We start from the raw sequence: 12,946 nt of genomic DNA, 5'->3' as shown, positions 1-12,946 counted from the left end.
TTTCATTTCCTGTGGCCCACATCCATTTATCTAGGAAATGGGAATATAAATTGTTGAATGAATACTGAAATGTGCTTGAAAAAGCAGGCATCTAGAGGAATTTTGCCCATAAAGTAATCCAGGACAGAGAGAGAGTGTGTTTTCATATTTGTGTTTCAATTTACTCTTGCAGCAGCATTGTTTGGCTTTTGAACCTAATGTGACCCAAACTGTAGGGATCTGACTGCAGCAAACAAGATCGTAGCCCAAAGGAATTTTCATTCTGAGGACAGGCATGCTAATATATCCTTTCAGAATTTCACATCCCCCCTCAAATTCTAGGAAGGAAATGCATTTCGCTAATGTGTTTTTTCTTAAAGAACTGTTTTTAGTTCTTTATGGTAACAAATTACAGACTTCCCTGTAGTATTTCTCCATTTAAGTAAACTTCCTAATAAGTGCTTGCTGCTATGAACCCATATTCCGTTAGATTGAACCCCCCCAAAATGGCTGACTTCTAGCATTCTACTTGCTTTTCACCAGAAAGTTCAAACTGTAGTTTGGAGCATTTCTTTTGGTGGTAATACCAGCATATGCAGTGACTCAAGGACCTGATTTAAAAACAAAACCAAAAGAACCAACAAACCCCAAACTTAAACTAGATTATAAAGAATCTTTCCTTTCAGAGTTATTTTTAACACAGATCAGTTCTCCTGTTTCAATGCCTGTTTGCACAAGTATTTGTACTGGCACCATTGAGGGACTTTGTTCAAGGAAGGAACGAGTATGGGGCAAGGAGAGAGCAGTGGACTACACCATCACGAGGAGGAAATATTTGTCAAACTGTGGTCTCCCAGAATTCTTTATTTGAAAGAATATGGTCCTTTATTATATTACTGTGTGCAGTTTCAAAGGATTTAGCTCCACAGACTGGTATTATAAACTTGATTTTTCTGAAAGATGATTACTGCATACAGTTTAAATGCTCAAAACACTTCATTTGACTGCCTATTTGCTTTTTAGAGCCAAGAACCAGAGCTGTTACCCTGAAAAGGGAATAGAAAAACAAAACTTGACAAAAGTAATCTTTCTTCTATATATTTGAAGGCATTCAGCACGGTTCTCTCTTCAGGCTTTATTGCCAAAGTAAATATCTGACTTGGAACCTGTCCTCCAAATACTGAGCTGAAAGGGCACATGTGTTTTCATCTCCCACTGTTGTGTTTTCTAATGGAAATAGTTGCTGTTCTTCAGGGGAAATACCTCCAGCTGCACCGGGCTGGAGTTGCCATTTTCAGCAGTCATACCTAAATTTCCTGGGAACTGTTGTAAACTGATAAATGTCTTCTCCACCTTTTCAATGTGGCTTTTTTAATTATAAGAAATCAGTTGTTGCTTACCACAAAAAAATCTGGAAGTTTAGATTTTCTTTGTCATGCAGCATGGACCTGATTAGAAAATACAGCTTTGGCTGTGATGCATTGCTTTCCTCCAGTAATGTAGACCCCTTGCTTAACTTTATATCCTAGAGAACTGGGTTTTCTTAAAGGATTGACCGTTGTTTAAGTGCATTATTCAGTGATGTTTTTCTTCAATTGAACTGTTATGTGCTGCTGATAATGCAATAATGTACAATCCTTTCAGCACGCCCATAAATCAGTAGGTGTTCTGTAAATATATATGTACACATATGTAATGCTCTCTGTTTACTGATTATGAAACCATGTAATACAGGTTGTTGTTGGCTTATGCTGAAACTTCTTGAAAGAAGCCCACTTTGAAAATGTGTTGCTGTTGAAGCTAATATTATGATTCAGGTACTGTCTTTCAAAAGTACTGCATTTCAAATTTGTTTTAAGAGACACATAGGTAAATCCTGCTGTATGGTGTTATCTATACTAATGTGTGGTGTCTGTTTAGGAAAACTATTGGGTATATCCATAAACTTTAAATGTCTGCATCTCCTCATTGGCTACTGCCCCAAATCAACTTAAGTGCAGTTTGTTATACAGAGGCAGTCATTTAATTTTGGTGTCCCAGGGCTACAGCTTGTGGTTTTAGCCGTATAATGAATGAGAAATTGTTTATAAAATTAACAAGGACTCAAATTACTTTTTTGCTTCTTAACTAGAAGCTTTGTGTCTTAACTGGAGAAATCAAGTGTATAGTTGTGCATACTAAACTGTTTTCTTTCCCTTCCCACATGTTAGACAGAGGGAAGGGTCGCCAGAGGCAAGCTATTTTGGGAGAGCACCCATCATCATTTAGACATGATGGTTATGGTAAGTAACATAGGATGACAGGTGGTTATGATTTCTTTACATGTTATGTGGAATTCTAAATATTCAATCAGTGCTTAACTGTGGACCCCTACAGCATGAGTAGTTCACTGTTGTGCTGTACGTGCAGTGCTGTCAGTCCACGTTCTGAAAATGCTAGTGATTCACTGAAATCTGTGTGCATTTATTGCCGTACCTCTTCCTTCCTTTCACGGACAGCATCCGGCTCTACAAATTTATTCCTTGGAAGAATGTTGCCTTTCAGTTGCCATCACCCTAGCAATGGATGGAAAATGACATCTGTACTAGGAAAGCAGTTTTCTTTCAGAAAATGGCAACATAGCTTGATCAATGGTTTGATGCAACACAGAGCTCTTTGATGTTCTTGTGTGCAAAGCTGTGAATTGTGGGCTTTGCGTTTCTTCTAATGAGCTAATTCTGAGAAGGTATAGCTATGCGACTGTATAAGAATGATGTTTTGGAATTAGTGCTGTAAAGCGCTGTGGTTTTTACCAATGCTATCTGTAAATGAAGATCTGCTGTCACTTTCATGTGTTGTACCAAGACCTCAGAGAGGTCTAGTTATTTACTTTCTTAACTGTCAGATGCAATGTGATTTGTCTTGCCTCTTTCTTTGCAAATGTATTGATGATATTTTACACTGTAGGTTGGCCTTCTACCTACTCTCCAAAGGTTCTTCAAATCTCCAGAATTTCCAAGTTCCACCTTGTATTCACTGATGTTTTTTCATTCTTCTGATACACCCTTCTACCTTAAGTAGTATGGCTGTCTCCTCCTATACCACTGTCTCCCTCTTACTACTGCTTTTTGCTGGGGGGAAAAAGGACAAAAGGTTCCTTTTGTACTTGGCTTATGTGAATTTCACATTATTTTTGTCTCAGAACAGGAATCCTCTCATTGGTCTGTAATACTGATGTTTTCTATAAACAGAAGTATTGCATACTAGTAATGTTTCTTAATTAAAAAAAAAAATGTTTATTTCAGTGAAACTTGTCACTTCTCCTGTAGTTGAAAATAGGACAGTTTCATTTTGTGTTAATGTAGGGGTTTAAGTATTCCTGTTTCTTCCAAATGAGCTGTTTGTAGAAAGGCAGTCTTCTGACTTAATCTCTTGTCTCTGGAAAAGAGCTGTATCATCTCCTCTCCTGACCTCTGGCTAAAAGTTCACTCCTTTTGGTTTGTTTTCCCTACTTTGTAATATTCTTTCTTGGCGTCATATAGCTCTATAAGTAGACATGGCAATATTGCTGAAGGTTTATTATTTTAAATATTTCTTCTGATAGATTTATGTTCAAATATTTTGTATGGTGCAGGAATTTTTATAATTACTGAAATAATTTTTTCACTTGTGTATAAAAACAATACCATGAAACAGCTCCTTCCTTCTTGTCTGGTAATCTAAGAAGAGACTTGGAACATTAAAGGGAATAGACGAGGGGTTTTCTTGTTTTGTGGTGGAGGTTTTTTGTTCTTTTTTGTAGGGTTTTTTTTTGTTTTGGGGGGATTGTTTTGGGGTTTTAATTGGAAAAAGAATTAATGGAAACTGCTGTAACGTTGTTTCACCTCCCCCTCCTTTAAATATGCATTACATATGTGGGCTTTAATGCATAATTAAGTAGTGAAACTTATTTCAAACAATGTGAAAGCATGGTCTTTCATCTCTTAGGGTCACACGGTCCTTTGTTGCCATTGCCAAGCCGGTACCGAATGGGATCTCGGGACACTCCAGAACTTGTTGCTTATCCGTTGCCCCAGGCATCCTCTTCTTACATGCATGGTGGAAATCCTTCTGGGTCAGTTGTCATGGTTAGTGGGTTGCATCAGCTAAAGATGAACTGTTCAAGGGTCTTCAACCTGTTCTGCCTGTATGGAAACATTGAGAAGGTAAGGCATAATTTTCTAGAAGCTTGGAAACTACTATAGTCATTTAAATTGTTTTGGAAAAAGCCTGGCTGAGATGGTCTAAAAATGTTTGCTAATAACTTACAAAACTCTTGGTTGGGCTGTTTGTTGCAATGTCATTTTTTCCCTTATCTATCTTAGGTGAAATTTATGAAGACTATTCCAGGCACGGCACTGGTTGAAATGGGTGATGAGTATGCTGTGGAAAGAGCTGTCACACATCTCAACAATGTCAAGTTATTTGGAAAGAGACTTAACGTCTGGTAAATATGTTTTATCAGATTAATAATCTTCAGTGGGCAGATGGAATGAGGTTGCAAATGGACAATATCTCATTGTTCTGTTATCATTGTTGGAGTTACGATTTCCAATTTGCAACTATTATTCATTTATTTATTACTATTTATAATTTTTATTATTATTTTATTAATAAAGCATATGGGCATTACATGGATTGGCTGTTAATAAACTGTATTCCCTAATGTGCCTTATCCATCCTTTCTACAATTTTTTAAGGAAGGTTTCAAATCCAATCCATCTTCTTCTCCTTCTATTTCAAATTGTTGTAAAGAAATGCCAGCTCTGTTCTGGTTAGATCGATAATCTGTGTGCAAAGTATGCAAGTCTTAATTATTTAAGAAACTTTAACTACGTATATCTCTATCCTTAAATCCCAGTGTTTCCAAGCAGCATTCAGTAGTTCCAAGCCAGATATTTGAACTGGAGGATGGCACGAGTAGTTACAAGGATTTTGCAATGAGTAAGAATAATCGTTTCACCAGTGCTGGCCAAGCATCTAAGAACATCATCCAACCACCCTCTTGTGTGCTGCATTATTATAATGTTCCCCTGTGTGTAACTGAAGAAACATTTGTAAAGGTAGGCAGTTGAAATGACTGTGACATACAGTGCTTTGGGGCTCAATCCTAGCTTTACGCTGTGCTACTTTTTAAAAGAAATAACTGGGATAGTGACTGGAAGAGAACTGGTTCTTAAAACAGGTTTGTAGCCTCTCTATGTAGGACTTGCTATTTTGACAATTCTGGCATTATTCTCTCCATTTATTTTTTTAAATTTTTTTTTTTATTGTGAGAAACAAGATCTTGGAAATTAAGTTGAGGAGCTTAATGTGGTGTTTTTTTTTGTGGAGGAAGGGGAAAAGACTCACACGAAGCCAAATACAGGAAAAGTTAGGACTACAATTCGCAAAAGATTTACTGACTCCCTGAGATGGTTACTCTAATGACTGCTAGGATGTTTTGAAATGGAGAGAAGCACGCACCTGGAACAGTTTGCACAGTTGAGTCCTAAATGAACTCCGGATGCTTAAATCATGTACTACTGGGTCTCTCAAGTGGAGGCAGTGGTAAAACTGGTGACAGTTCAGTGAGTTCTTTTTCAGTTCAGTAAAAAAATTTTTTTTTTTTTCAAGCTCTTTCTGAAAGTTAACTCTGGTGCATGAGTGGTGTGCTTGTATGTACAACTTCTGAGCTACTGTATTGAAGTGGGAATGTTGAAAAGAAGAACTTGGTTTTATTTAAATATAAAAATTGTTTGAGGTAGTAGTGATAGCAGTACTCTAACAATTTTTGTGCCTATAAAATCATATATATCATGGGACAGCGCAGGTATAGGAGCCTTGTTTTGCATACTACAGAACAAAACATTTTTAAAATAATAATTTGCCATAAATTCTTGGAAGCTGTCTTAAAGAGTCAGTATTTTCCTTTTTTGTGTGTCTCCCAGGAACTTGGCATTTTTGCTAATGTGTTTATGTGCGTTTTTACTGGAGTTTTACCTCTTATTTTATTTTTCTGACAGTTATGTGAGGATCATGAAGTTCTCAGCTTTATTAAATACAAAGTGTTTGATCCAAAACGTAAGTAAACTTTCACCTGTTTGGGGAGTTATTTGGATTCCAGTTTTGATAAGAGTGTACGCTGTCAGGAGATGTTACTGATCCCCTCCTTCCCATTTTTATTTCTCATTTTGACAGCTTCTGCCAAAACACTCTCTGGTCTGTTGGAATGGGAATGTAAGACAGATGCAGTGGAAGCTCTCACTGTACTTAATCACTACCAGATAAGAGTCCCAAGTAAGTCAGTTTTACTTACCTTACTGCTATAAATTTTTTTTCTTGCTTTCTTTCATGTTGATACTGCCTTTGTAAAAGGTGAGGCTTCAGCAGCTCAATCTGCACCTAAAAACCGTGTTGTTCTTATATGTATATAAGCTGTATTTTTATAGATATATACATACACATATACTGTATATATTACAGTATACAAATACCATATTTGTATATTATACGTAATATATATATATTACAGTATTTAATCTCTAGTTTAGGTTCCATTAGTTTCTATCTAAATGGCACTCCTTAGTTTTTGAGTTAACCTATAGAACTCAAAATATGCTCTGCAACTTTGAAGTTACAGAAAGATAGAGGAAAAAAAATTGGTTTGGGATAAAGAGAGGGCAGGCAGGAAAAGCATTAAAATCCACTGTCATCAAAATCAAACCTAAGGGATAATGTCTTACTGAAGCTTTTTATATCTTTCACAATAAATGCAGAGAAATCTGCAATATGTTTGGGTAGAAGATTCTTTAAGTTATACAGCTTACTGCTCTGAATTAACTGCTCCTGTAGTGGGTCCTCTTCCAAATCAGAAATTCTGAGGCCAAGCTGAGTTTAGCTCCAAACTAATAAGAATGGAGGGGAGTTCATGTGCTAAACAAGTACACACTGGGGCAGATCTGCACTGGACAATTAAGATAGTTTACTGGATTAAATGGAATTTTTCCGGCTGTTCGGAGACATAACTTTGAATCCAGCACAATGTCTAATACTATTTTAAACTACCTTCTCCAAACTATTATGGATTTGTCTCCCTGTCAAGTGTTAACAGTTTAAATCTTTCCTATCCCTCCCCCCACCCCGTTTTGTCCACCTTCTCAATAGTGGATTGAGACTACTTCAGGGGCAGAATATTTTTTAAGCTATTATTGATAACATACTATTAATCATTTCAGATTTATTTCAGTTTGGAGAGGTGATAACAGCAGAAGAACTTTTTCAACATGAAAAAGGCAAACCCTAATGCATAATCAAATATAGCTATCACAGGAAAAGGCAGTATTTTAAAACAAGGACTGCTGTTCAAGACTTGCTGTAGTAAGTTTGTCTGAGGTTGACTGAGCCGGGAGGACATATCTTCCATTACCTGAGAGGCAGATGTGTGCTGCCATCTGTGGGTCTTGGCAGCCTTTCCAAATAGAGGGGAGGGTTGTTTTATGCTTCGCTTTCTGGAGAGGCCTGAAGGGTGTGCTGGACATCCTGCTCTTCTTTTCTCAGTCAAACACGTGTAAATACTATCCAGTGCCACTCTGTCTCTGATGGAAATGCCACAGTCTAAATCTTGACTTCCTTAAATGCCTTTTGCATTTGAAATTGCCTGTTAAGCACTACTTCTATAAAGAGTTCAGCTAGGAAGAGAGGCAGCGATAATGATAAAGTCTTTTCGTGTATAGTACAACATTTGGAATTCTATCTATATTCCCTTGTGATCAGATCCGTCACTTGGTTTTTATGTCTAAAAAATGCTGGTAGACTATCAATTACACACTACAGGTCATCTGGTATCTGCAGGCCACTGGCAGGGTAGGCAGGGAGGTGTGAGCCTTAAATCTACAGAATTTGTAAACTTGTCAGATTATGCAAGGTGATCTTGATCAGCAGGAGAGCTATGCTCAGTAAAATGCCCTGAGTATGTTATATGTTGTCTCTTTACAGATGGCTCCAACCCTTATACCTTGAAGCTTTGCTTCTCTACGTCATCCCATTTATAGAGAAGAGGACAGCATGTTAAGAGCTCCGTTCATCTTGATTTGCAAGTTTAAAACTACACTTCGTTCACAAAGCTCTAAAGTGGTTGTTCTAATGTTGCCTTGTTTCAACTTAATTCTAATATCTTTTATCTTGTTTTATAATAAATGGATGTTCCTTCATAAATACAAAACAGATTTTTTCTTTTTGCCTCTGAGAAGTACATGTTGTAAGCTTACTACAAAGTTTGTATTTTGTTAGTGTAGTATCTTCAAATGTCTAAAGAAGCACCAGTAGTATAAACAAGATTTTCTTCCAAAAATGAAATATATTTGCATTTTCGATAATGTTAAAGATTAGCAAGTATTTTTCCATTTGTAGTCTTAATTGGCAGATAGAACTATTACATCAGAATTTTAAATGTAGAACTTGTTTTTCAGTATCTTAAGTAGTGAAGTATGTTGCAATACTAAAAAGCTTGTATTTATAAAATGCTTTAATCAGGTTAATGTTGCACATACCGAATTTTTAGTAGTATAGACTTGACTTATAGTTCAAACAAAGCTAATGTAGAAAATTAAGTATGTACACGTGTATGGTGTGAATTCATACTTATTTAAAGTGTGGTTTTTGTTTTGTTGTTTTTTTTTTTTAAATATTTTCCATTTGCATTAGCATGATGCCATCTATAGCTAGTCCCACCGTAGGGGCCTTTTAAAAATTAAAATTGCAAGCCTGTATCAATGTGTTCATCCTCATTTTCCATAATTTAAACTTAAATCTTTGGTGTTTAACATGTCCTCTTGACTTTTTTTTTTTTTTAAATAGTGGTTATGGCATACTAAATGGTAAAAGTTGGATATGTGAAAAGATCGATCACAATGGAAGCCAAGGTGGTAAAAATAGTTAAAACAAAAAGCAAGCCCTACCATAGTCTCTCATACCTAGACAGTTAATTTGATGTTTTCTTTTGTCTGATTTATCTTACATATGTTATGACCATGAAAGAATTCATAGGGTGAATAGACTTGGCTAGCCTCTCACTTAAACTGAGGTAATCTAGGTGGGATTCAGGTAATGTAACTAATTACATGATAAGAAATTAATGAGGCGAGAAATCTTTCTCTTTGGGGAAGATGATTTCTTCTGTCCTAGTACTTTGAAACCTCTGTTCTCTCTTCTGGAACTGGAGTTGCATCTTACCTGGGCTAAACTCCCAGAAATGGGAATCCAAGCAGGGAAGTCTGGGAGCTGTTGTCCTCGGCTCTGTGTTTGTTCCCCTTTCTGAATTTGCAGCAAAGTGTTGAGGGCTTCTTTTAGTTCTGCTCTTAGTCATCAGAGAGAAGTTATTTTATCAGATATTTTATGTTTTATCATACAAGTTTTGTTCTGTCTTTATGGATTTTATCCATATCCATCCTTTATGGAAGATTATTTGTGCAGTATGCTTGTCCTTGAGAGATTATGTTGCAGTATGTTTACAGACTGTGGGCATTGCACACGTCTTTAAATACAGACCGGATTTTCCCCATTCTTAACTTCAAGGCATATACACCTTATCATACAAGGGAAAATGTGTCAGCTGTCCTTCAGGTTTTCTCATCAATAATGATTTATTTTTGCCCATCTACCTCCATTTTGTTCATGCTTCAGGTAATGAGTATTTCAGGTATTCAAATCAGGCTTCTAATATGTCTGAACTGGGAACTGAAGGACAGCTGCTCTTTGGCACCTCTTTCTGAATAGGGTTTGGAATAATACTAGCCTCCTGACTGGTAGGTGGCAAACTGACTTGCATTTTAGGGGTGCTGCTAATACTCTTTCAGCCTCAGTGCTTTTCCCCCAGAAATTGCTTCCAAAGAGCCCCAGTGTAGAAGGCGATGTGCCATATCTTGCTACTTGCCAACAGAATGCTGGGTACTAGTGAAATGTTCTGTGCTGCCTAGTGTTTTAACTGTAAAAGGTCTCTCCCAATCATTCATTTCTCTTCCATCAATGTGAATGTTCTGTTGAAACCTGTTTCTTCTGTCATAACTTGCATTGCTATTTGTGTTAATGTAGTTTCAGAAGTCAAGTTGTTTGTAGTTGAGCACTAAAAATAGTATGTTACCGGTTGCTCCAGTTTGGGATGTAGGATTAAAGCATTCAGGTGTTCTGTTTGTTGTTTTTTTTTTTAAAAAAAAAAGGCGCTTTAATGTTTCAGTGTCCTCAGTGGATCACAGCATTCAGTGCCTAAGATGTTCAGGTGAAAGGCATCTTTCCTGTGACTGCCCAGATAAAACAGAGGACAAACTAGTTCCAGGTGTATCTGAGAGGACTCAATACCAGCTGGAAGTCCCAAATGCAAAATGAGTAGCCTGTGCCATGTGGGGAAGAAAAGAGGGGAGACTGAAAAATTGTTCAAGCTTCTTTCTCCTTATAACAATCATCTTATTCATGTAAAAGCTGAGAACAGGAAAGATTCCATGTTGGTGTTTTGCTGTAAAAAGAGAATAATGTCTTCTCTTGGGATTGCAAGGATGGATGCTTGTCCTCAGGGAGGAATGAGGTTGGTCTCCTTCCACAAATGAGGTCTGTGTTCACCCATAATCTTGCTCTTTAGAATAGAGCCAAAACAGTGGGGCAGGTGAAGAGGTAGTTGCTCTGAGGGGAGTGAAGTTTGTCTATCATTTGGCAGTGGTATTACTATACTTGTTAGATTAAAATTAAACCATTAAGGTATCTCAATGCAGTTTTTTCTCTCTTTTGCATAAGCCATGCAAGCAAAATAGTGAATATTGCTATGAACATTCCCTGCTTGTAAGCAGCTGGCATTCACATTGTAGTATCTTTGTGTCTGTTCCACTGTTTGGGGTTTTTTGTTTTTTTTGTTTTGGGTTTTTTTGTGTGTTTTTTTTAAGTTTCTTTTTTCTAATTGATCACCTTTCATTGGAGGTAAACAATATACTGAGGTGGAGATCTGTTTGTCTTCTCTCATGATACTCTAACCCTTGTTTATATTTATTTTCCCTTATATGCAAGAAGTGGGAATAGTTGCTTTTTGACTTTCTGTACCACCACAACAAGATAAGAGTGTATCGCTAGGGTGCTAAAAGATTTTAAAGAAACCATTCAGGAAGTATTTGGGTGTCCTGCTTTATGAAAGGAATGATACAACTTAAAGTGGTGTCACTAAGTCTGTCTTTTAGTAAGGGATAATGTTTGGGGTAAGCTGGCTTGTAACTGGCTGAAACCCTCTTTGTTGTAATTAAATGCAACTTGCTCCTTTTCCTGCTGTGTGTTTTCTTGTGAATAGCACTTGAACTTGTTTGAATATTATGATGGCTTAGCAGGAGACATTCAGTCTCTTCTGTTAAATAATACATTGAAGTCTGGGAACATGAACATGCTTGTTTAAATTCTTCCTCCTGCCCGCCCTGTGTCTGGGATGTGTTTAAACATCTTTGGGATTTTTTTGTGTCCTCTTTTGAAAATACCTTGTATTTTCACATCTGTAGCTACTAGTGGATTTTTTAGCCATTCCAGGTTTTTATGTCTACCCGTCTATTGGTTTATTTCCTTCTGGCAATTACAGAAGTGGTAATAATCTCAAAAAAAAAAAAAAAAAATCTTGTTTGCATTGGCATGGCTTTGGCCAGAAATAGCGTGCAAGAAGGCATGGGAAAATAAAACTCTAGTTACGGGCTCAGCTTCCTATGAAGAGTTCTTAAAGCACAAAATACCATTGTTCTGATTTTTACCTTAAACTAGATGCAGCTGTGCTCTGGTTGAGAACCTCCCACCTTCACATACCCGGTGTATGAAAGGTAACTTAAGAGTCCTGCTGTAAAACTTGCCTTGCAGTGGTTGCCTATATCAGTTTGCATGTTTGATGCTATGACCAAGCAACGCTCTGGCACGTTGTCATAGAAGAGCTGATGGTGCCCTCTGAATACATGGCAAAAATGTAAGCCTTAAGGAAACAAACCTTGTTGATATGGGTCCCCTGGTAGCAACAGTCCCCAAGAAAGGGAAAAGTGTAAAGGGAAAAGCAGTCTGGTCTCCATAGAGTGTTTCCTGTGTGTTGGTTAGCTGCTGATACTGTGGTGCTGTCCTACATCGTGGGTTGTGTTGCTCTAAGACAGGTGAGAAAGGCCTCACTGAATAACAGCTGGAGAGAAGTATGTTGTGTGGCCTGATTTGTTGTGAAACGCAAAAGTGACTGGAGAGTCCTATCTAAGCAAGGGACAAGTGGTGCTGCAAGACCTCTGGAAGGAAGGCAGTGAGGAACAGGGGTGAGCACAGTTCACTAGACCTGCATTTCTCTCTGGGACTGTGGGGCTGACAAGGGTGAGAGGTAGACATCAAACTGCAGCTGGATGAAGTGGTCTGATATGCAGGACCTCACCTAAGACCATCTTATCTTAGAAGCGAGGTGTTTTTTACTTCTTCATTTCTTCTAGCTTGTGCTATTTTTGTTCTTAATTGTTAAGACCACATGTTTTAAATTAATCTAAGCTCTTCCCAGCCTACCTTTGTTTCTGTGAGGAATGGTCTGGGAGTGGACTGGAATGTGAAAAATGTTAATAGTATTCACCAGGGAAGTCTGAGTTGAGAAATACTTGGCATCATTCTTCATCTGTAAAACAAGGGGTTTCCATTCTCCTTCCCTGACCTGTTAAACTGTATGCATGCTAAGTGAGTGGTAAGACAGTATCTTCTCAGTTGTACCATTAAAATTGACGTGTATGGAGAGAGGTGATCAGATGTGATAATGTGATGTTTCTAGCATGCCATTCAGGTTCCTTACAAAAGCTGGCAGGGGCATAGCCAGAGATGAAAATAAGCTGAAACAAATAGCTGTTCAGGATTTGGGATGATGAGGCCCCCAAGTTCTACTGATAAAGCATCTGATTTGATAAAGAGTGAAGAGCTTCCATTTCTAGATAGTTATATCATC

The 12,946-nt window shown here is 37.5% G+C and overlaps 1 protein-coding gene across 2 annotated transcripts in view; it reads left to right on the top strand.

Moving 5' to 3' along the window:
• The window catches only part of HNRNPLL (heterogeneous nuclear ribonucleoprotein L like), a 29,887-nt gene extending 18,612 nt beyond the window's left edge, over positions 1–11,275 (top strand). Inside the window, exons 7-13 of one of the 2 annotated variants that reach the window (XM_075046973.1) lie at positions 2,190–2,261; positions 3,946–4,163; positions 4,323–4,444; positions 4,859–5,060; positions 6,003–6,060; positions 6,178–6,276; positions 7,975–11,275. In XM_075046973.1, coding sequence (XP_074903074.1) covers positions 2,190–2,261; positions 3,946–4,163; positions 4,323–4,444; positions 4,859–5,060; positions 6,003–6,060; positions 6,178–6,276; positions 7,975–8,030 — 827 coding nt within the window. In that variant the 3' untranslated portion in view covers positions 8,031–11,275. The remainder of the gene's footprint in view (positions 1–2,189; positions 2,262–3,945; positions 4,164–4,322; positions 4,445–4,858; positions 5,061–6,002; positions 6,061–6,177; positions 6,277–7,974) is intronic. The other variant, XM_075046975.1, reaches the window with a different exon arrangement.
• The last annotated feature ends 1,671 nt before the right edge of the window (positions 11,276–12,946 follow it).

This window comes from Buteo buteo, chromosome 15 (assembly GCF_964188355.1).
Source record: "Buteo buteo chromosome 15, bButBut1.hap1.1, whole genome shotgun sequence".
Classification (NCBI taxonomy): domain Eukaryota; kingdom Metazoa; phylum Chordata; class Aves; order Accipitriformes; family Accipitridae; genus Buteo; species Buteo buteo.
The sequence above is the reverse complement of the archived record's forward strand: the minus strand, read 5'-3'. Positions and strand labels throughout refer to the sequence as shown.